The sequence below is a fragment of the Pantherophis guttatus genome, chromosome 9, assembly GCF_059756535.1.
Source record: "Pantherophis guttatus breed Tessera chromosome 9, ASM5975653v1, whole genome shotgun sequence".
NCBI classification, from domain to species: Eukaryota; Metazoa; Chordata; class Lepidosauria; order Squamata; family Colubridae; genus Pantherophis; species Pantherophis guttatus.
Window position 1 is genome coordinate 15,701,013 of NC_142071.1, and position 24,022 is coordinate 15,725,034.

The 24,022-nt window shown below is 41.0% G+C and overlaps 1 protein-coding gene and 1 long non-coding RNA gene across 4 annotated transcripts in view; one reads left to right on the forward strand and one right to left on the reverse strand.

The window, feature by feature from the left end:
- Window positions 1-24,022, forward strand: part of ZMIZ2 (zinc finger MIZ-type containing 2) — a 99,231-nt gene that overhangs the window by 41,364 nt on the left and 33,845 nt on the right. For 2 of the 3 annotated variants that reach the window (XM_087875644.1, XM_034436919.3), the window contains exons 2-4: window positions 17,504-17,645; window positions 18,877-18,991; window positions 21,401-21,603. In XM_087875644.1, coding sequence (XP_087731770.1) covers window positions 17,596-17,645; window positions 18,877-18,991; window positions 21,401-21,603 — 368 coding nt within the window. In that variant the 5' untranslated portion in view covers window positions 17,504-17,595. Of the gene's footprint in view, window positions 1-11,542; window positions 11,707-17,503; window positions 17,646-18,876; window positions 18,992-21,400; window positions 21,604-24,022 lie in introns of all 3 variants that reach the window. The other variant, XM_060693524.2, reaches the window with a different exon arrangement.
- Window positions 19,684-22,829, reverse strand: LOC132712370 (uncharacterized). The gene is made up of 2 exons (XR_015729328.1): window positions 22,627-22,829; window positions 19,684-21,643 (listed from the first exon to the last, which is right to left on the reverse strand). It is a non-coding gene; the product is annotated as an uncharacterized LOC132712370 (long non-coding RNA).

Below are 24,022 nucleotides of genomic sequence, written 5' to 3' on the forward strand. Positions count from 1 at the left end.
CTGATGCTCAGCCTGAAAGGGAAGGGGGGTAGAGGTGGAAATGCTGTGACACTGGGTCACCCACAGCAGCGGAGAGCTACACTGCTGTTTTCTCTGCACAGGAACCAGATTGTTGGAGGAGGGATATGTTTATAAATATATATAAATGTGTGTGTGTGTGTGTATATATATATATATATATACACATATACATATACATATACATATACATACATACATACATACATACATACATACATACATACATATATATATATATATATATATATATATATATATATACATATATACACGTACATATGTATACACACACACACACACACACACACACACACACACACAAAACCCTTTACAGTTGTGCCAAAGAGAGGAAGAAAGATGAACCTGGTGCACATTTTCACCCTCTTCCTCCTCCTCCTCCTCCTCCTTCTCTCTCTCTCTCTCTCTCTCTCTCTCTCTCTCTCTCTCTCTCTCTCTCTCCCTCTATCCCTCCCTCCCTCCCTCCTTCCTTTGTCTCTCTCCACAAAATAAAATGCCAAAGTTCTGTTCTTTAAAGTAACATGGTTTGTAAATGTAGTTTCAGAGTCAAAAATGTGCTTCTTAGAATTTCCTCTCTTATTCCTCTGTTGTTGACCTAAGAGGCGACCAGTTGCCTATGGCTACTGATGTTTCCACTGGGCACCTCCTGAACCATCTGTTAGCCTTTCTAATCTGCTTGACTTTTCAATATTGATTTGCTCTTGAAAAAAGAAGCTGGCATACCACAAAGTCAAATGACAGCCTCTGGAATTATCTTGATTTGCAAGAATGTTCCGAGCCCAGTAGGCATTCATGGAAAAGAAAGATGACAAAGGATTGCAGCCCAGAGAGATGGAAAAAAACATCTCTCCTGGTGGGAGAAAAGGATTTTAAAAGATTTATTGTGAGGCTCTTGGCAGACTAGGGGGTAGCAGGGGGCAATTAATCAGTTATTTTCCAGAGCAATTGTTGTCTGCCAGATTTGTAAATAGGCAACCCTTGACAGTTGTGAGCATGATTCTGACATACAGATAATCCTCAGCCTACGACCATAATTGACTCTAAAATTTGTTGCTAAGCGAGACATTTGTTAGGTTTTGCTCCATTTTACGACCTTTCTTGCCACAGTTGTTAAGTGAATCACTGCAGTTAACTTAGTAACACAGTTGTTCAGTGAATCTGGCTTCCCCATTGACTTGATTGTCGGAAGGTCGTAAAAGGTGATCATATGATCCTGGGACAGTATAACTATCATAAATATGAGTCGGTTGCCAAGCATCTAAATTTTGATCACATGCTGGGGGTGGGTGGGATGCAGCCATCATATAAATATGAAAAATGATCATAAGTCACTTTTTCAGTGCCTTTATGACATTGTCACTAAACAAACTGTTGTAAGTGGAGGACTACCTTTACTTTAAGAATTGTACTCCAACTCACAAGATTGCAAAATTTGCAAGGAATCTGTGCCAGAGAGAAAAAGCAAACATAACGACTTGTCCTGCAGCATCTTTTGATGGATTTTTGGGGGGAATAAGCTCCCATACATTTTAGCACCACGCTCGCAGATTTTCTCCAGAAAAGGCTGTGTATTTATCCACATTTCTTCAGATGAAGCAGAACCTTACCTGGGACTGTCTTAGTTTGCTCTGTAATTTATTTTATTTATTTTATTTTATTTGTCAAGCATATATAAAATAACAGATAAACATATAAACATAATTTGAATACATGAAAAGAGTAAGAGTAAAAATAAAAAGGAATATTAGGTCAGGGACGCTGGTGCGCTTATGCACGCCCCTTACAGACCTCTTAGGAATGGGGTAAGGTCAACAGTAGACAGTTTAAGGATAAAGTTTTGGGGGTTTGGGGAAGAAACCACAGAGTCAGGTAGTGCATTCCAGGCATTGACCACTCTGTTGCTGAAGTCATATTTTCTGAAATCGGGTTTGGAGTGGTTTACTTTGAGTTTGTATCTATTGTGTGCTCATGTATTGTTATGGTTGAAGCTGAAGTAGTCGTTGACAGGTAGGACATTGTGGCAGATAATTTTATGTACTATGCTTAGATCAGATCGAAGTCGGCATAGTTCTAAGTTGTCTAAGCCCAAAATTTCAAGCCGTGGTGGCATAAGGTATTTTATTGCGGGTAGAGGAATGGAGGACTCTTCTCGTAAAATATCTCTGGACTCTCAATTGTATTTATGTCCGATATAGTGCGGGTTCCAGACAAGATAAGCTGTATTCGAAATTTGATCTAGCAAATGTTTTGTATGCTCTAGTTAGTAGTTCAATATTACCATATTAATCCTGAGAGTCTTCCAAGTTGCACCAAAACACAAAATAACAGATAAAGTGAATTCAGGGTACAAATTCAGCAGAAATATCCCATTGCTATGGTTGAAGCAGTTCAAAAGATCTTGAATGATTTATTGTTCATCCTTTAGAAGTGATTTGCCAATCTCCTTTCCTTCCCACTTGTATAAAAAGTCCTGCTCAAGAAATCCAACAGACTTTAAAATCCTACTAGATCTTAGTTAATGATACCAGAAGCATCCTGCAGTCTCACAATTTCAAACAGAAAAATGTTAGAGGGAGGATTAGTTTGGGTTCTTTTTATAATACACTCTTGCACACACTCATAAGTGTGTGTTACACTACAATGCTGCTTATGAAACAACCATCCTTGTTCCCTAAACTGAAGTTCTTGTTTTTGCCTGCATTGGTTGTTTCCTGATAAAACCCTAGATTATTCCTCTCTAGAGAAACACCCAAATAAAGGGAAAACAAAGATCAAATAAAGCTTCATTTAATTTAATTAATAGGAGAGAGTGCCAGACTTTGAATGCGGGGCTGCTAAGGGCTGTGTTACTTTGGACTCAGATATATTTGTCCCAATTAACTCCCTGTTGATTCTGCCCCTCCTGCGGGAAGCGGGTAGGGGGGAGAGATCTAAGCCATTATCTATTGTGGAAAGCATCTTATTGTTTGAGTTAACATGAGATTGCATTTCAGCTATTTTGCATTAATATTGGGAAGATCTACTCCTGTTACCCAAACAGAAGGAGCTCTGTCAAAACATGCAGGGTTAATGAAGTGTCTGTATTCATTGAGCAGAGAGAGATGCAAAAGGGTAAACTAAAGAAACATCAGCCCTGCAAGGTAGGAAAGACTAGGAAACTAAAGTCATGCATGCTAATATTACTTTTATTATGCAGTTATAGTCATAGAAACTTGCAAGTCTAAATGTGTCTCCCCACTTCCTCTCTTTCTCTTTGCAAGAACTAGAGAGGGTCTTGCCTGGGACATTTATTCAGATTTCAAGTCTGTTCCAGACTCAGCTTTCTTTTTATCTGACTATTGTCTTGGTTGCAACTCTTCGTCCTGTCCCTCAGGTCATTCCTTCTGCCCATTACATGAACACAGTGCCTCCTAACATGCGCAGAGTGCCACTGTCTGTCTGTGAAATAATTAGTCATGATATATTTGCAAACAGAATAAGTGAATAATTAAATTCCAAAAGGTCAGCTCTCTACTATAATTTAGAGTCAGTGAGAGTCAGGCAGCATATACTTTGATTAAATTATGATTGGTCATATAGTCAGCCAGATGTTTAGACTGGATTTGACATTTTTATCAACCTATCAAGTCCTTCCCCAGGACCTGAGATAGGTAGATAGGTTCTTTGATTGTGTTAAAGTATTGTAAAGTATTGTCACAAGTTGTAAGCTGTTCCAATAAAGCTGCCCTTTGCAATTGACTGATAGTGATTTTGCCAATGCATATGGTGTTCAAGTGGTGCTCCAGTTGTTTGGGGATTGCACCCAAGGAGCCTATGAATATTGGTACTACCTTTCCTTTCTTTTGCCAATTATTATTTTTCATCTAGGAATGGTATTAAGCTGGTGGCCTTCAGAAGGAAAGTCCCATTCCCCCTCCCCCTCCCCTGTGAGAACAGAAGACTTAAAGGCCTCCATGCTTTGTACTGGTTTTCTGTCAGTCTCCACTGAAAATGAGAATAAATCTTTTGATGATCCTTATTAAATTTTTAAAATCTTGTGGCAGATTAAATGGTGTCAGTTCTTTATAATTACAGTATATATTATCTGAAAAGTTGCAGGCAGTGCAAGGTAAACTAGAAAAAGGAACTATTCTGTAGTTCAGAACAAATTCAAGTGAACAAATGCAGCTAAGGGAGTATATACCTGACATGTCATGTTTAAGGGCAACAGTAAGCCAGGATCAGTTAGAATGGTTTGCTATCCACGTAACTGCTTTTTGTCTTCCTTTGCCCACTGAGATGGATTCTTTGATTCGTCTTCCACATTTGAAGGTATTACAGGTAACTCTCAACTTACAAACCACAATTGGTATATAATTTCAGCTATTAAGCTAAGTGGTTGTTAAATGAGTTGTGCCTTATTTTATGACCTTTTTTGCCATAGTTTTTAAGTGAATCACATGATCATTAAGCAAATTTGTTCGTTGGAAGTCAGCTGGGAAGGTTACAGATGGTGATCATGTGAACTCAGGACACTGTAACTGTCATAGTTACATGCCAGTTGCCAAACACCAGAAGTTTGATTACAAAATCGTGGGGTATAAGTGTGATGGACATAAGTGTGAGGACCAGTTGTAAGTCACTCTTTTCAGTGCCACTGTAACTTCGGTCACTAAATGAATGATTGTAAATCATGGACTATCTGTAGCTGTTTGTACCTTGTATACCAGGTTTTCTAAATGAAAATCACTTTTCTGCTTACAATCTTGTTAAATTTGCAATTTGTTAAATATTTAAAAGGCTACCAGTCTCAGATTTAGATAATACACTCAGTCAATATTCCCCAGCCTGGATGTCTAGGAAAAGGAGCTCCCATAGTACCTAACCAGAATAATCTTTGGGATTAACAAATCTGTAGAGGTGTACAGAGATGTCCTTGAAGAATAAGTTATGGTAACTGTTGGGAAAACATGAACTTAGCCCTGGAAAATAGGAAGGTGTAAAAAAGAAGCTCAAAAATGCCCCGTCTTGATTGATTCCCTTTGGTATAAGATGGAGGGAAGGAGAGAAACACTTATCAGGTTTTTAAGATTCTGTTGTTATAGCTTTTATCAATAGCCTTCTTGTATTTCTTGTGGTGCCTATTTCCTGACCTGGCTTACTCCTAAAGGTTGACAGAGTCCAAGAAAGATTCTAACTGAGCAGAATTGGCCTCTTGTTCATTTGTTCACTGTGTTTACACAGAGTGGACTGTCTTGCTCCAGGTTATATTAGCACTACCTGATATGAATTGAAAAAATCCAAAGAGCCTCTAGATAGCAGCAAATTGCAACGTTGCTGCCATCTAGTGGTCATCTGCATTTTTGCAGGCGTATGGCAAGGTAGCCTTTTTACCTTTATAAAAATATTTCATCTTCTTGCATCTCCTTGTGGCTAAAGGAAAACAAGAGAAGTAGTAATGCAATGGAGATTTTTTTGGGGAGAGAGGGGAGGGTTTGAATATTTTGGATATAGAGCTGTCGTCCCTTCATGTTTAGGTCAGCCTCCACCACTTAGTTTAGGAGATAAACATGAAAAATATAACCTGTATCCACCTCAACCCTTGTTTGCTGTCTGTAAATGCCTTTCTTAGAACTAACTAAAAGGCTATAGAAATCCTTTGAATTTAGCAGAATGTTTAGCTGTACTGTATCAGATATCTACTTTCCCATCAGTTTCTGCTTTTCATAAGATATGAGTAACAAAAGAGACTAATATTTTTTTTTAAGTAGGCATATCTTTTAACCTGCATATCCTTTGGATAATGATCTGGGTGGTACTCTTTCAGGCCAGGAGGGGGAAAAGGAATATTAATTTATTTAACAGCGGCTGTGAGGGGGAACAACTTATGTTCCCCCTCCCAGCCCCTGCCCTGCCCCCCATGCTTGCACAGCTAGCTAAGATTGCCAATTCATTTTGAAACCACTTGTGGGATGCATACATTTGCTTTGTTCTGCAAAAGAAGCATTGTTTCTTTATCGTGATTGGAAGAGTTCTTAAATTTTGGGGGGGTCAATTCAAAGTTTAGGTTTAATTTAAAAAGAGATGCTTCCCCCATTGATTTTGCTTGCTGGAAGGCCACGGGGAAGGTCGCAAATGCGATCACATGACCCTGGGATGCAGCAACCTTTATAAATACTTGCCAAGTGTCTGAATTTTGATCATGCGTCCTTGGAAATGGTGTGGTGGTTGTAAGATCAAGGATGAGTGGTAAGTCACTTTTTTCAATGCTTTTGTAAGTTTGAACGTTCACTAAACGAATGGTTGTAAGTCAAGGACTATCTGTAATGTAAGGCAGCAGTCTTAGTATTATTTTAAAAAAGGGAAGAAGACAGCCTCCCTCAAAAATAAGAAAAATGTATCTTGCCCAAATATAATATCCCACTGCCTAAATGGTGTCATAGGCTTGCAATTAGATCAAACAAATAATTAGGATAGCCTCACTATTTTAAGAGTGGCTTGTCTCATTTAATCATCATTAGGTAAAGCTTGTCCATATCAAGGAGATAAATAATAATAATAATAATAATAATAATAATAATAATAATAATAATAATAATAATAATAATAATAATAATAGTAATAGTAATTCTATACCGCCCTTCTCCCGAAGGACTCAGGGCGGTGTACAGCCTATTTAAAAACACAAGACAAAACAACGATTAAAAATTTAAAATTATTAAATAGATTTGGCTCAATTTAAAACCCCGGAAATTTAAAATACCCCAATTTAAAATTATTATGTTGATAGCCCAGCCTGGCGGAACAACAGGGTCTTCAGTGCGCAGCAAAACACCCGGAGGTCAGAGATCTTACGTATTTCCGGGGGCAGTTCATTCCACAGGGCTGGGGCTCCCACAGAGAAGGCCCTCCCCCTGAGTGTCACCAGCCGACATAACTTGGCTGATGGCACCCTGAGGAGACGCTCTCTGTGGGAGCGGACTGGCCGGTGGGAGGCTATTGGTAGCAGAAGTCGGTCTCGAAGGTACCCGGGTCCTATGCCATGGAGCGCTTTAAAGGTGGTAACCAACACCTTGAATTGCACCCGGAAGACCACTGGGAGCCAGTGCAGTTCGCGCAGGAGGGTGTCATAAACATGATCATCCAATAACATTCAAAATTAGTAGGGGGTTAAGGAAGAGGAGTTGTTTTTATTTAAAATCAAAATTGACAATTTCACCAGGGGCAAAAGCATTACTACTCTGGGAGCATGGGGGAGTGGGGGGGAGGAGGAGGTAGAGAATACTTCAAACTTTTATATTCTGAAGTGTAGGGCTGGCATCCCTGTCCCCAATATGGAGTACTTACCATAGTTTTTGTGGGTTTATGGTAGTTGTGGTCCTACACCTCACACAGGCACCAGGATGGCAAATCTGTACTGTATAGTATAACTGGGAAAATTGTCAGAAATGACCAGTTTCTTCTCTCCTCTGCTGCGGTAAAAGTATTCATCTGTAGAGTCCTTGGTGCTCTATGAGTTTGATTGTTTGTTTGCAGATATTTCACTACCCAAATAGGTAACATCATCGGTGTCCACTGATGATGTTACCTAGTTGGGTAACAAAACAAATGTCTGCAAACAAACAGCCAAGCTCAAAGATAACCAAGAACTCCACAATTCAACCCTGAGTTACATTTACTCTCTACAATATTACTGGAAGTGTTTATATCTTCAGTTCCTCTTTTCCCCTCTTTTTCATTAACTGTTTATAGTGGGAAAAGATATCTGTAGCTTCCTATGAAAAAATTGGAAGGGTCTCCCTGTGTACCTTGCTCGTCGCCTCTGCTCTTGCTGTGTTCTCTGCCCTTCCCTTTCACATATTGCATGTGTGTTTGTGTATTCCCCTTCTTGGCACACCATCCCACACTACATTGCAAAAACAACAGCCTTTTTTTTCTTTAAATGTACAGAAGAGCAGTTAGAAGACTTGTGGCCAGTCCCACATGAGGCAATGGCTTTGTCTGAGGGAAATGAGGTTTTCAACTGACAGTTGGAAGCTGTCAGATTGTATGTTTTGGTTAGATGAGAAATGAATCTATTTTTCCTCCTCCTCCCTTGCCCGTTTCCTCCCCAGAAGCAAAACTTTCTTCCAAGCTGCTATCAGAAGTTTTATGGGGAAGGGCCACACCTTCCTCAGACCCCCACGGTCTTCCGCAAGCATTGACCTTCAATTCACAAAATCTCTAGCCTTGCTAGTTAGAGATTATGGGAATTGAAGGCCAGCATATCTGCAGGGCAATGTTTTTGAAAAAACTACATGAGATTTACTGGTTAAGTCCTTTTTTTTCCCCCCTACATATCTAAGTGAGAGTCTTTTCCTTTTCTGTCTGACACTCTGCCATCTTTTAGTAGCTAATTCATTTTGGGGTTAAACATGGTTTTCTTCTGAAGAAGCTGTCCCAGTTAATAAAGTTTGTGTGTGTGTGTGTTCATTGTTCAGAGTCTCCTAGCAATATATAGAGCAGAGGATCTGTTACAGGAACAGGAGGAGAAGGATATCTTTAGTTACAGCAATCTTATTTTCTTAGGCTCAATGTGCTTTGATTAGGATGCAGCAAGATAAATATATAACCAATAGCTTTTGAAATAGTTAATAAGAACAATAAAGGATCACCAGTAATGGGAAGAGAAAACCAGAAGTGTAAACCATTCCAGAAGCAAAATGTGTCCTTGTTTAAACCAGTTGTCCCAGCTGATCAGAGGTATACAGGCAAAGGAGGATGGCCTGCTTGCTGTCACCTAACACGGAAATGCCCCTTTTTGTTTCTTCTGCCCATTCTTGTTGAAAAGCATACTGGCAAGTAGTACTTTACAACAGCAGTGGGCAATGATGGTCCTTTTATGACCTGTGGACTTCAACTCCCAGAAATCCTGAGCCAGCATGAACAAGGATGGCTGCATTTACATTCTACTGGACATATATTTTCCAAAATAATGTCCTTGAGATGTGTGAACCTCATGGACATAAAGGACTGGGGAAAATGGGCCATGTGGTATGCTGGGGCTTTCTTCTTTTTCTGTGGGTCTTCCCCACCCAGCCATTATTCCCTGAAATGATTACTAAGAAGTATGCAATAGGAAGAATTATAAGAAGACTGTTTTAAAGTCCAACCTTGGCAACTTTAAGACTTGTTGATTTCAATTCCCAGAATTCCAGAGCCACCATGGTTAGTTAAAGTCCCCAGATCATAAATGGCTCACAATTGCCCTGTCCTGCTTTATGGCATGTTGCCAAGACTTCTGTGTGCCCTTATGGATGGTAACACTGATCTAGGAAACTGCAGTCATGTCAAACAGGAATCTACCATCCTTGTAATATCAGCACAGGATTGCAGGGTTTTTATTTATTTATTTATATGCTGCCCTTCTCCGAAGACTCCGGGCGGTTTACAATGCGTTAAGCAGTTCAGTGGATTAGCTACATTAAAGGGGAATATGCAAGTAATAGCACTATAGCAATAGCACTTCTGCTTCATAATGCTTTACAGCATTTACTAAGCAGTTTACAGCATCCCTTTATTGCCCCCCAAAATCTGGGGACCAGAATTTTCATTGCTTAAGCAAGGCGGTTGCTAAGCGAATCATGCCTGATTTTATAATCTTTTTTGCCACAGTTGTTAAGTGAATCACTGCAGTTACCGTATTTTTCAGAGTATAAAACGCTCTGGACTATAAGACGTATCTACCTTTTTTGGGGAGGAAAACAAGAAAAAAAATCTGCCTCTGCCTCCCAGTAATTTTCCTCCTTGCAGCAAACAGCAAACAGCCTACTTTAGTTTCATTTCTGTTTTCAGCACAACCTGATTAGTATAAGAAAAAAAAATTTGCCTTCTTGCAGCCAACAGCGGAGGCCCACACAGCAATAGGCAATGGCAATCCCTGCAACCTGAAACATCTGAGGGTCGGGAGGCCGATCCAACTGACAATCAACTGCTTTTCCAGAGCACTGCTCCTGCAGTCCATAGCTGGGTTTCTTCATCATCACTTCATTTTGACTGGGTGATATTTTAAATTAGTGTCTCTCTTCGTCCTGTGGCCACGCCTCTCACTCCCATAATGCACCAGTCTTTTCACTCAGTCACTGAAGACTGGTTTTTCTCTTTGTGATCTAAGTTAGGCTGTTTGTTAGAATTCTTGCGCTTAAGCTTTTATTTTCTTTTTGATTAATTTCCTCGTTTGGTGAGAGCCTTTGGAGAAGCTGCTGGGAGTGAGCGACGGACCTGGGGCTCCAGTCCGCCCTTCCCCGGAGCGTCTGACGGCCGTCAGACAGCAGCACGGGATTCCGACCCTTCGGGGTTCCCTGTTCTTTTCTCAGCCGCCGGTGCTGACAACCTGGTGGACCCTACATCAGCTCAGATCGTTGACATTCTCTGTTTTTTGCAATCTGGCCTGGACAAAGGCTTGTCACCATCCACCCTTCGTCAACAGACCGCTGCTTTGTCCACAGTCATTCGGTGCCCGCCTTACTCTTCTTTGTCTCAGCATCCGTTACTCAAAGGGTTTTTGCACGGGGCTATGAACCTACGTCCGCCCCCAGTTCATCGGTACCCGACCTGGGACCTTTCCCTTGTTCTTCAAGCGCTTATGCTTCCCCCCTTCGAACCGCTGGGTTCTATATCCCTTAAGTACTTGTCCTTTAAGATGGCCTTCCTTTTGGCGATTACCTCCGCCAGGAGGATATCGGAACTTTCAGCTTTGTCAATTAGGAAAGACTTATGTATTTTCCACGCTAACACTGTTGTTCTTCGCCTGGACCCGGCCTTTTTGCCGAAAGTGAACTCCTATTTTCATCGCGCCCAGGAATTAATCCTTCTGGATTTCTGTCCATCGCCCAAGCACCAACGTGAGAAGGATTGGTACACCCTTGATGTGCGCAGGGCCCTCCATCGCTATATTCGCAGGACTGAATCCTTCCGGAGAACGGAAGCCCTTTTGGTCTCCTTCCACCCGAGGTCATTGGGCCAAAAAGTATCTTCATCGACCGTGGGCAGATGGATTAAGGCGTGCATATCTACGGCATATGAACATCAGGCTAGGCCGGTTCCATCTGGGATTTTGCCTCACTCAACTCATAGTGCGGCGACTTCTGCTGCCTGGGCCACACAGGCGTCTGTTTCGGACATCTGCCGGGCCGCCACTTGGTCCTCGGTGACGCCTTTTATAAGACACTACAGGGTGGATTCCTTTGCCTCCGCTGAAGCTTCCTTTGGCCGTCGAGTCCTGCAAAGTGTTCTTGTGGCGCAGGACTCTGGGGGTTATTAGTCTCCCACCCTTGTTGTCTGAGCTTGGGTATATCCCAGCTATGGACTGCAGGAGCAGTGCTCTGGAAAACGAACATTATCTTACCTGAATGTTCCTTTTCGGAGCACTGCGACTGCAGTCCATCCCCTCCCCTGTTTTCCTTGGTTTGACTTTTGGTGCCTTGACCAGGCCTGGCTTTGTTATTGTTTCGCCTACTGTTACTTTTCTTCTGATTACTACTAGGTGGTCGCGCCTTTGTTCAAAGACTGGTGCATTATGGGAGTGAGAGGCGTGGCCACAGGACGAAGAGAGACACTAATTTAAAATATCACCCAGTCAAAATGAAGTGATGATGAAGAAACCCAGCTATGGACTGCAGTCGCAGTGCTCCAAAAAGGAACATTCAGGTAAGACAATGTTCGTTCTGCTAATCAGGCTGTGCTGAAGCTGAAACGGGCTGTTTGCTGCAAGGAGGTAAATTGCTGGGAGGCAGAGGCCAAAGGGAGGGGGCCGACGGTGGGGCTACATTCGGTGTATAAGATGCACTGAAATGTTCACCCTTTTTGGGGGGGGGGAATTGTGACTTATACTCTGAAAAATACGGTAAGTGAATTGCATGGTTGTTAAGTGAATCCAGCTTCCCCATTGACTTTCCTGGTCAGAAGCCAACTGAGATAGTCACAAATAGCTATCACATGACCCCGGGACACTATAACCATTGTAAATACATCAAAATGCCAAATTTTGATCACGTGACTGTGGGAATGCTGTTATGGTTGTAAGTCTGAGGACCAATCATAAATCACTTAGTGCTGTTGTAACTTCAAACAGTTGCTAAACCAATTATTGTAATTTGAGGACTACTTGTACTTCTCGACAAGCACCATGGTCCTTGTTCCACCAGGCACTCTAACACTTAAAATTAATAGAAATACCTGTTCTATTGGATTTATATTTTTCCCTAACCATCAACCTGTTAAAAGGCAGTCCTGAAGAGAACTGGCTAAAGTGGAATCACTACAGAAGAAATTGTTTGTTCCAGACCTTCTTAAGAATTGTGTCCCCCTCACCACCTTTTCCCCCCTGACAACTGATCTTTGATTTACACACAATGGGGCATCAGTGGGAGCTAATCACTACAGTGACTACACTACACCATGAGACTCGCTCAGCCAAAAAAGTCTTAACAGCCTTACCTTGCTCTAAAAGCAGTGAGAAATCTTTTATCCAGAATGTGTTTCTGTTCTATTCTTTCTACCTTCTGCTCTACAATATCATGATCCCTCTTTTTTGGGGAGGCTGTTTTTGTTCCTTTTCTCTCAAGATGAAAAAGCCAGTAAAGAAAATGACTGAATAAAAAACCAAAATATCTTAGTGGAAAGAGAATCGAGGTGCTCACATATAATGTGTGATCTTAGGGAGACATGCAAATTATTTAAGTATCCATGTGTTGCCTCAATAACTCATCCATCAAAATTTAATTTTAATATGACTTTATCAGTTTGAGGTTATATCTCATGTTCTTGATTTTTGCTTAATATTGAAAACATTGCCCTCTAGAACCTTATTCACCCAGTTTAGTGGCGTGGTGGTTATTTTGCTGATTTCCAGCAGTTCGATCCTAACCGGCTCAAGATTGACTCAGCCTTCTATTCTTCTGAAGTAGGTAAAATAAGGACCCAGATTGTTGGGAGCAATATGCTGACTCTGTAAACTGCTTAGAGAGAGGGCTGTAAAGCACTGTGTATATAAGTCTAAGTACTATTGCTATTCCTATTCTGCATGGGATGAGTAATGGGAAGAATGGGAGGGCATAATTTCTCTCCCTAAATTTTACTTTACTCTTGAAGGTGGGGAGGTGAGGAGGAAGGGCTGGAAATAGGGTTTCCCATGGTTCCTCCCCAAACTAAGTGAAGTTAATTAGATCTGCTTGGCATGTTTGCTTTACTATTCTTACTATGTCATTCCCACTATTCTAGACAATCTGGGAGGTTGGGGAAAAAACAGCAGAAGAAAGAGATGCCTGTTTCCTAAAGTCTGGTCAAGGAGATTGGATTTACTCTAGATTCTCCTCCTACTCCTCCTTCTCCCATAGTCTCTTTCCCAACAGTCTCTGCTCTCTTTCTTAACATATTAAAGAACTCTTAGTTACCTATGTAAAGGTAAGGGTTCTTATATACCGAAAAACCACTAGAGTTGCCAGGTGTCCACTATTTGAGCGGACAGTCCGCTTTTTTCACATTATGTTCACTATTTTTTTTCACAAAATAGTGGACATTTTTTTTATTCAAAAGCTTTATGATGAAATGGTACGTAATCTAAAGCTGTACAGTTTAAGAGAATAAGGATAGGAGAATCGCGTTTTGTCTTTTTTTTCATAAGTTAGAATGAGACAAAGATCGAATATCCATTGAACTCGATTCTCCGAAAAAATTAATGATGAGATTAAAATAAAAATATATTATAAAATTATGTACAGTTCACATTTTTAAAATGTATTGTAGCTTGTGTCGACTGACCTAAAATGGCCTCGAGTGATGAGAGTGACAGCGGCGAGATTTCGAATTCTTTAAAACGAAAGAGAGGAGTGTGCAAATATACCAAAGACTGGGAAGCTACTTTTGAATAGATTACTAACAACGAAACCGACAGAACAAATACGACGGCCTACTGTAAATTGTGTCAGAAATCGTTCACAATTGAATATAATGGTATAAAAGCTGTCACACAGCATGCAAGCACAAAAAATCATTTAGATAAGGAGAAAATAGCTTCCAGCAACAAGTGAATCAATTCGTTTTTCATTGTTAAAGACTCCTCTTTCAGTGAGAAAGTGACTGTAGCTGAAATGGCTGAAACTTACCATGGGATCAAACACCATATTTCTTTCCTGGCTCAAGATTGCGGTATTAAGTTAATGAAGCAAATTTTTGATGATTCAGAAATTGTAAAAAAGATGTCTTGTGGAAGAACCAAATCATCAGCTATTGTCAATGAGGTTTTGTATCCTTTTTCTATTGAGTTGGTTCTCAATGATCTTAAAACTGGAATTCCATTTTCTCTCTCCACTGACGCATCAAACAAGGGAAATCGCAAAATGTATCCCATTGTTGCACAATATTTTACTTGTGAAGAAGGACTGTGTGTGAAAATTTTAGACTTTTATGAGGATTCTTTCGAAGATTTTACATCAATAAAAAATCAGCTGTGTCGAGTTCTTAGTGATAACGAATTGGAAATAAATAATGTTTCAGCTTTCTCAGCAGATAATGCATCAGTCAATTATGGAGTGAACAAATCTGTTTACCAAAAATTATTGCTGGAAAATGACAATATTGTAGCTGCTCATTGCAATAATCCCATTTTACACAACAGCGCAAAAAATGCATTAAAGCAGTTATCTTTTTATATCGAAAATGTAGTGCTGAAGGTTTTTGCCGAATTTTCGAATTCTGCGAAGAAACGAGAAGAGTTGAAATCATTTTTTGAGTTTTGCGAGTCAGAATTCCATGAAGTTTTGCGCCATGTTCCAACACGTTGGTTAAGTTTGTTTAAAGCGGTTGAAAGACTTCTTTTAAACTGGATACCTCTAAAATCGTATTTTATTTCTCTTGGATCTGATGAGTGCCATAAGGTTATCTGGAACCTTATTTCGGATCAAGAAAATGAACTCGCAAAGGACTATGAACCAACAATTTCAGAATTGTATTATATTTCATGCACTTCTTCATGTCAATAATGCAAGACACCCTACTGAAGCTGGAAAGCAAGAAAATTCTTGCATGTGATCTTCACATTATCATGTGTAAGCTGCGTGATTCTTTGCAAAAAAAAGACGATGAGCAGTTTTTTGGAATGAAAGTTTTATTTGCCTTACGTAAAAAACATTTGCCTGAGAATGCCATGCAAAAGTTCAAGAACGAAGCCATCAACGTGTATCAAAGAGCCATTGCGTATCTAGAAAAGTGGTATAATTTCACCAATTCAGTATATGAGATGCTAAGTTGTTTCAATCTAATTGATCGCAATAATCCTCCAACTTTAGAAGAAATGACGAACATCTGGTTATTATCACCATGGCGAGAAGAACTTCCACCCAACACTCTCTTCGATGAAATTTCTGCCTTAGAAGAAGTTTATGTTCATCTGCAGGGCAATTCATCCCTTGATAAGTGGACGTACTTTTTCAAGAAAGAGCCAGCTCCGAGTTTACTGAAACTGTTCCAGTATTGTGCATCAATTCCGGTATCAAATGCAAACGTTGAACGAATTTTCAGCATCATGGGAAATTTGTGGACTGACAAACGTAACCGACTGCTTGTACCATCAGTTCAAAGTGAACTTTGTATATTTTTTAATATTTCTCAACGTTGTACTGAAATTAAAGAATTATTCCTTAAACACAAAGAATTGATCAAAGCTGTGCAGTCAAATAAAAAATACACACAGCAAAGTAAAATGTAATTTAATATTTTACATGTTATTATAATATATTTGATGTTTTGAATTTTAAGTAAAGTTTTGAAGTGATTATTTTAATACGTGTTAAAATGTTTGTAAGAAAATGTATAATTTAATTGTAAATATTTTTTTTATTTTTTTACTACTTAACCCCCACCCCGCTTGTCCGCTATTTTTTGGAAGCAGACCTGGCAACCCTAAAAACCACTATTTTACCCTGACATGTCATCCCCCACCCCCTGAATGTTGGGGCTGCTCTCTTTCTGCAGCCATATAGACTTTGCTTCACAAGGTGCTCTAACTCATGGGTAGTTTACAAACAGCTTGTTGTCTACACCCAAATGTCTAGGTTTGCATCTTAGCTTGTACATGCTAAGTCATAATCAGACCAAACTGACCCCATGAAGGCTGGGCATGTTATGTGAATTTAGCTGCTATTTTTAATGATAGAACACACAACTTGTGGTTCTCTGGAGGTTTCTGCTCCCAAGTTCCCTCACCAGTGATCATGTTATTTAGCCAGCACTGTTGGAGATACAGTTCAGCATCATCTATGTATGGAAAGCAGGTTGCAAATCTTGGCTGTTGAGAGGATAAAACTGCTTTTCGTGGTTTCCCTCCCCTGAATAAGTATCTTCTTATATTTGGTGTGATAACAAGGTATGTGTTGGCACCCTCAGATTCCAAGGGCCAGATAGATGCTCAGGTAGAGTGATGGATGTACATTCTTGAGTGGGTCCGGAAGCTGTGGGCAACACAGAGTTAATCTGGTGTAACTAGGCCAGCTCGACAGCTTGCTCCTGCCAGGACCTTGTTTTGCCATATCTGGGCAGTACGCCAAGTTCCTTCTGGCCGCTGTATAAAGTTGACGTAGTCAGAGCCGAAAGCCTCTGCTAAACAAATGGGGCCACTTCCCCTCAGGAAAATTAAGGGGGAGAGCCACAGACAAATCATTGTGGAAAGAGAAGATACAAGAGGTGTTCACTTAGCTTCTACCTGCACGGCCTAGAAATTAAACATGGTATCTTGGAAAGGGATGGGGAGACATTTGCTGCTTCAGAACAAAAGAACTCAAAGTTGTTGGGTTGACTGGGTGCCAGCTCTGCCACCCACTCCTGGCCTTGACTCTGTTGGAGGAGAAGAGGGTATCTGAGGACACAAGGGGAACCAGGGAGGGAGGCCCTATCATCAAGGCCAAGAGAGCACATGTTTTGAGAGAGGAGCTCTGTATATTGGCATGTGTCTTGGGCAGTCAGCTCCACCCAGCCACCTTGGTTTGGTGAAGTTGCCACTTGAGGGGTTAGTCATAAATTATAAGCAAGGATGTTGACCTTGGAGGAGGTAAATCTCAAATATCTTCATATGGTCTCCACCTTCCTTAGTTCCACTTTCTTTGCAAGTGTGTTGAGAAGATAAAACGGATGGGGGAGAAGGCTCACCCTCTGGACTACAACAAAAGACATGGTTTGGCTACTTCATACACCCAATTGCTTGTCTGGAACCCTGAGTAGATGCTGCCCATTGGTTCATCACAGTGTTTTCCAACCTGGACAGCTTCCAGAAATATGGGTATGGACCTCAAGTCCCAGAATTTCCCACCAGCAGAAGGCCACATCTCTGGAAGCTTCCCAGGTTGGGAAATACTTTGCATAATTCTGGGTCTGACAGTCTGACTTCGAATAAGAAACTTCCTGTGTTTCTATGCAGCTGCTAACGTCTTGCTTCCTGCCTGCTTCCTTCTAGTCTATCTGCTGCTGTGACATCTGAGAGGCAGTGACCAGTCTCCCTGTGTGGCCTTGGATCCTGCACCCAGCCCCTTCACCTCCCTGTAGCCAATGACCCCCATGAACCCAATGAAACCATCGCTCCCTCCCACCCCGCATGGGTGAGTATGATACGGCTCACCTCCTCTATCAGCTTTACACATGCCTCTTTTCATCTGACCCTGGAGGTTTGTTGTTTGGCAACTCTTGTAATGTGGGCACAGGGCTCAGCATCCTGATCTCTTTCCTTTCATTAATGTCTCCAGCCCTGAGGGTTGCAAAAAGGCTGGAAATACAAGGGAGCCCTTGAGTGGAATGCAGAGTTTCCCATTCCTGACTGGGCAGCAATTCTTGTTTCCCATTCGGAAGTTACCACCTAATAAAAGGAAGGGGGTGCATGCAGTCCTCAAATTACAGCCACAATTGGAACCGGAATTGCTGCTGTTAAGCAGTTGTGCCCAATTTTACAGTTGTTAAGCGAATCACTGCAGCTGTTAAATCAATCATACAGTTGTTAAGCGAATCCAGCTCCCCTCCCACCCCTTTGAATTTCCTTGCTGGAAGTCAGCTGAGAAAGTCACCAATGGTGATCATATGACCCCAGGCCGCTGTAACTATTTTAAATGCATGGCAGTCGCCAATCACCTTGGTCACATGACTCTGGGAGGGTTGCAGTGGTTGTAAGAGGACTGGTTGAAGTCATTGTAACTTCACGCAGTGGCTAAATGAAGGGTTGTAAGTTGAGGACTACCTGCAAAGTGCACTTACAATTGCCCTTTAAGGAGATTAGCAGTGTCATAGAGTAGGGATAAACCAGAATCCATTGCAGTTCCTTGAATTTTGGGGTGAGGGAATAGCTAGTTTAAGCTGCAGACTGCATACTTCAAAGTACTGAAAAGGTGACCATAAAATGGGCAGATGGCAAAATAAGGTGTGGAAAGGTGCTGCTTACCTCCTAGGATCTGTCTCACTCTTACTTATGAATCCTAAGGTTCCTCTCCTCCATAGGGTTTAGAGGTTGCACTGTAGTAAGCCTGTAAGTGCACAGAATCACCAGAGGTTCTGGAAAACACACGTCCCATTAAAACTGCTGCTTTCCCCTTCAATTTTGTTGTCTTCCTCCTGCCTGGAATTTGCTGAAAACAGAGGCTTCATTTTATGATCATGACCCACAACTATCTAGCAATCATATTTTTAAAATTTTTCTCAGGATTGCTTGCTTGCTGTTTCCTCATATCCAGTTGCAAATACCACCCCTGTTTCCCCCTGTGCCCCTTCTCTGAACATTTCCCCAGAGGTTCCTAATTGCTGACATGACACATCAGCTGTATGTTGTTTTGTTTTCCTTTCTAGTGATGGTTCATATGCCTACGAGTCAGTTCCTTGGCAACAGAATACCAATCAGCCTGCAGGATCTCTCTCAGTGGTAACCACTGTTTGGGGCGTCAGCAACACATCCCAAAGCCAGGTACCCTTTTCAGCCTTCAAAAGGGGGGATGGTGGAGAGAGGACGGTGGGTGGATGGATGGGGAGTGGATATGGGGCACCCAGTTCAACCCCCTGTCAAATTTTGCTAAAGTATGATCCTGGAGCAGTAGTCCCTAGGCCATTCTTTTCTACAGGGGGGGGATCAGAGAATTGATTTTCACTTAAAATTATATTTGAGCTGCCCTTAATAGTCCCTTTTGAAGCTTCATGCAACTCTGTGCAGCAATACATGGAAATAACAATATCAAACTAGCAATTATCACTAAAGCCAGTTGCCCAGAAATACAATTCATAAAAAACTTGATTGAGAAAAAGGTGAATTTTCACAACCTAAGTCTTCTTTCTTTCCAGTGGAGGTATTTTTTTTCCATAAAATCCTTTTTCTCAAAAAGGCACCTTCAGTCATGCAGGCAAAGAGGAGGGCAGTGAAAGGGACCTCCTCATCTCTGCTGAAAGGGGGACCAGAAACGAGTCATCTACATGACAAAATTCCCAGTGACCCTTCTGCCACCCCGTTCCAGTTTGATCCATGAGGTTTCACATTAGCAGAGAGAGCTGGTAGATAATCTACCAAGAATTACACGGGATTTTCCCTGCCAAGCCCCACCCCACCCCACCCAATTCCTGATTAAAACAGGTAAAAAAAATCATAAACTTTACTTCCAGGTCTAGTACCAGTCTTTCCACATAAATGTTTTATTTTTGTTTATCTAAAACTCATCTACTAGCTTGAGGTCTATCTTCTGGTACATTTCAATCTTCAACTGTTTTGCAAGGAATGAGGCCATACTATGCAAAGTGAAAGTTTCCAAAGGAAGTAGCTATGTTAATTTGTTACAGTAATGGTAAACGACAGAGAGAGGCATTTAGCATTTTAGACTAATTAGTTTTCACAGTTTCATTTTAGTAAAGCCAGAAGCTCAATCCACAAAACAAACTGAAAACATTTGTGGTTTAAGAGGAGATAAAATTATTTGTTTAAGGCAAGCAAGCAATATGTAAAATGAGCCACATGTAATTCCAGCTCTGTACCCTGCAAATTTTACAATTTAAATTAATTACACAATTCTAAACATTCCCTCCATGTTCAGTAGGTCTCCTTCACACTTAAAAGCAGATAAATTGTCACCGTAAATGTGCTTTCCTGGGAAATGAGTTTCTTCAAATTCATTTGGGACATGTGTCTGAACAGGCATGAGTTGAATATGAGTTGAATGTTGATTCAACATCGTTCATTAAATGTATATTCTATTTTTCCTCTAAGAACGTAAAGCTGCATTTTAGTAGCTCTTCCTTCCATTTTTCCTACAACAAGGCTGTGAAGTAGGCTAGTTGTGAGATAATGTCCGGGCTAAAGTCTGGCAGTGAACTGAGAATGGACTTCATTGGGCTTAACCCAACACCTTAATTTATATTACTCTGATTCTTTTTCTGACATCTGCTGGTGAGATATTAGATTGACCAGGAATTACCAAACATTCCCAACCATAGTCTCATCTGATGAGGAACAGATAGTGGACTTTTCACAAACAACACAACAGCCTCTTTCAGCTTTGAGGCCTTGCAGGGAAGAAAAGGTCTTCACATGTTTGCTTTTGTTTGGTCTCTTTAAATGGAATTGGATCTCAGAATTACCTGAATCTCATCTGATTTCAAATGAAAGGAATTCAAAGAAATAACATTTGTAAAAATCAGAGTAATATAAATTAAGGTGTTGGGTTAAGCCCAATGAAGTTCTTCTGAAAAAAGTGAGGAAGCACAGCCTTCCTGATAGTCTTTTTAGTTGTTTTCTGGGTTCCTCTCTTCACTGATATTTAACTTAACAATAGCAGATATTTGTTGTTTACTCCAGATTAAATAGCCTGAGCAATTTCAAAGTTTGAGGTTTGGAAGACACATTGGCAGCAGGTATCTGGCTAGGGTAGGCCATCCCTAATTTTTCTTTGTCCTATACATTTTATGTGGTTTTTAAAAGCTCAAAGCAGCTCCCTGTTTCCCCCTCCCCATTCCCCCATACACATCATACTTTTAGGGGTTGCAAGCCTGAATTGACTTAGTGTACAAAGAAATGAAACAGAAATCCAATTGACCTCTAATGCTTTTTCCAGCAAGTTGCTGAGATTCTCTAAGAAAGAGAATTGTCAGTTGTCCTCATATATCTGGGTGTTGATAGATGCATTGTGCAGAGGAAGCTGCTAGGACTGGATGTAAACTCAGTTCTGATACAAAAGAAATTTCTGGACTTAGAGCATGTGTGGAAACATCTGATTCTTTAACTGTCTGGATTCGGATCTCCTGTCTTATCCCTCTTCACATCTTGCTTGACCACAAGTAGATCCTTGCATTGCTGATCTAGTTGAACTCTCTCTCCTCCCTTGATCTTTTGCAGGTTTTTGGAAACCCCATGGGTCCTGGAGGAAACACCGCTGGTAATCCCATGATGCCCAGCGTGGCCAGCAGTGGCTCTGGCATGAACTCACCACAATTTATGGGACAGCAGCCTTTCCCTGAGGGTTCCACAGGCAAAGGTTACGTGCAACCTGGGATGTACAGTCGCAGTTCATACCCCGGAGGGCCAGGCTTCACCACAAGGTAGGTCCTGGTTGGCAAGTTGGATCAGCAGATGTGGCGCCTTTGATGGGAAATTATTAACAAATTGTTAATTTGTTGAAACAATCACAGTGAGCAGAGGTCACACCATACATGAAGCCCCAAGCCTGTCCTGGATGAGTTACACAACAGTGAATTGCTCACAAGTAAATATATGACCTCCATATCATGATGTCCTGCTAGGATTTCACCTGGTTGATTGTTCTTGAAACTACTAGTGTGCAATCAACTAAACAAGTGATTGTGCATTGAATCACCAGGAGGGGTGGTTCATTGGTGGGTTTTTCCCTGCCCATGGTGGCTTTTACTGAACTGTTGATTACCCATTTGTGTTTTATTTCTTTGTTTGGTGCTCACTTCAAAACTGATGGTCTTCTTGAACGCAGCAAATTTGGTTATAATCTGAAAAGATAAAAGTCCCTAGCAAACAAACTGAAAGAGGCTTCTCAAAAGATCATCTGTGCACGTCTACAAGTGAGAGAGTTCTCCCACTTGTAGGGAAGTTTCTCATATCTCATCCTTTCTTCTGCATGGAGACCTTAGCTCCAATCAGCATTTTTCAACATCAGCAGTTTAGTTAAATCAGGGGGCAGTGCTATGCCTGCCTAGGAATTAATCCTCCTCAACAATACAGCTTATTTTTGAACAAAATTACATAGCAGTCTATTATTGATTGAACATTCACCCATTTAATGATTGTCATATCTGGGGCTTGGAAGGAATTTCTCCTTACTTCTCTCACTCATATCTGGGAAAAGATGGCCTTCTTAAGAGTTCAGCTCATTGGAGCCACACGGTCCTTATTTGAGTTTTCTCGTTTTACATTTCTAAGCCTCAATAAAGCCAGAGAATGAAATTCCTAATTGCTTTTCAGAATTTAATATTATCCACTACACATGCTCAATGATTGCCTAACCCTGTCTATAAAAGCTGTCCTACCCTAAAGACAGAGGTCTTGTGCTGTTCTGGAAATAAGTTCCAGCCTTCATAATTTGGCAAACATACCTGTAGTGCAGCCTTCAAAAATTATTTTTGAAGCACCCTGGTTACATCATAGGTTCAAAGACTCCTGGAAGACATGCCATTCCATGCAGTTCCAAGTACAGTGGTACCTTGGTATTCATCGTTAATTGGTTCTGGGAGCCACGATGAGTACTAAAAATGATGAGGGCCAAACAAACCATGTAATATGTGATCCCTTGATTCAGCTGGAAAGAATATCAAGTCATGAGGTAGCTGACACCAAGAACCAAACAAACAAACAAGTATTGGGACAAAATTTTTGCACCAAAATGCATCAAGTACCAAATATGACAACTTTTAGAAGAGTTGAGTACCGAGGTATCCCTGTATTTGTTTTCCTCTGGCTTGTTGGTGTGATTTCTGACAGACCATGAATTCACAGAGTTAGGGGCAGAGCATAGCGGAGTACTAAGGTTAAGCAAATTGACGCTCCTTTTGAGGAGTTGCAGAAATATTTCCTGTGGTTTGTAAACCAGAGTTTGTGTGGCTAAGCAAAACAGGGGTTAGGGGGAGCCCATTTTGAGAATCTCCACAGCTACCCACCTCTGTCCATTCTCCCTCTCTTGGGAAAAAAGGTCATTTTTTTCTTTCCCTGGAATCCTAAAATAGTTACAACATTTCTTCTTTAACGTTTCCATATAGTTAGTGAATCAACTCCATGTGCCGTGAGAGGAGGAGAGTCACCAGAGAGATAGGAAGAGATGAGCTTGTTAGTAATTGCACCCAGAGTCAGCCCCTTTCTGCTATGCCTGTTGCCAAGTCAGTGGGGGAAAAGGTGTGTAAGTGTGATGGCCATCTCATAGTCACAGGTCTGGTTGCCTAATCTCCCAGACGTTATACATCATCATTTTTCCTTGCCTCAGTGGGCATCTCAGCTCCTTCCACTGCATAGAAGCTGAAGATACAATGGGAATTTTTACTGCATCTCCAAAACATTTACCAAGACGTAGAAATCCAGCCTGCCATTACCATCTGAGGAATTGGATTTGGCAACCAGCATCTGGAGCCTAGAAAGAAGCATGCTTTCTCTGTCTCTCCCTTTTTAATGTTTAGCATCCCACATCTTAATTATATTTCTTGATTTCCTGTGATCTTTTACTTGTCCTATATATGCATGCATATCTGTCCAACCACATTCAAAAATAACAAAAGAAGTTAAAACAATGTTTGGACAGGAAACTCAGAAGCTGAGAGCGATGTAGTTTATGACCAATAGTATTTGAGATTAAAATATTCATAGCCAATGTCTTTAAAAAACAGGACGCAATGCTAGCCCTTCTCTCTGTTCCATTCATGTTTCCTAAATGTCACAATTCCTGTACTTGTTTTTCCTCCATTTAGCAGCAGTTCTGAGAGCCCTTAATTTAGGAGTCCCCAA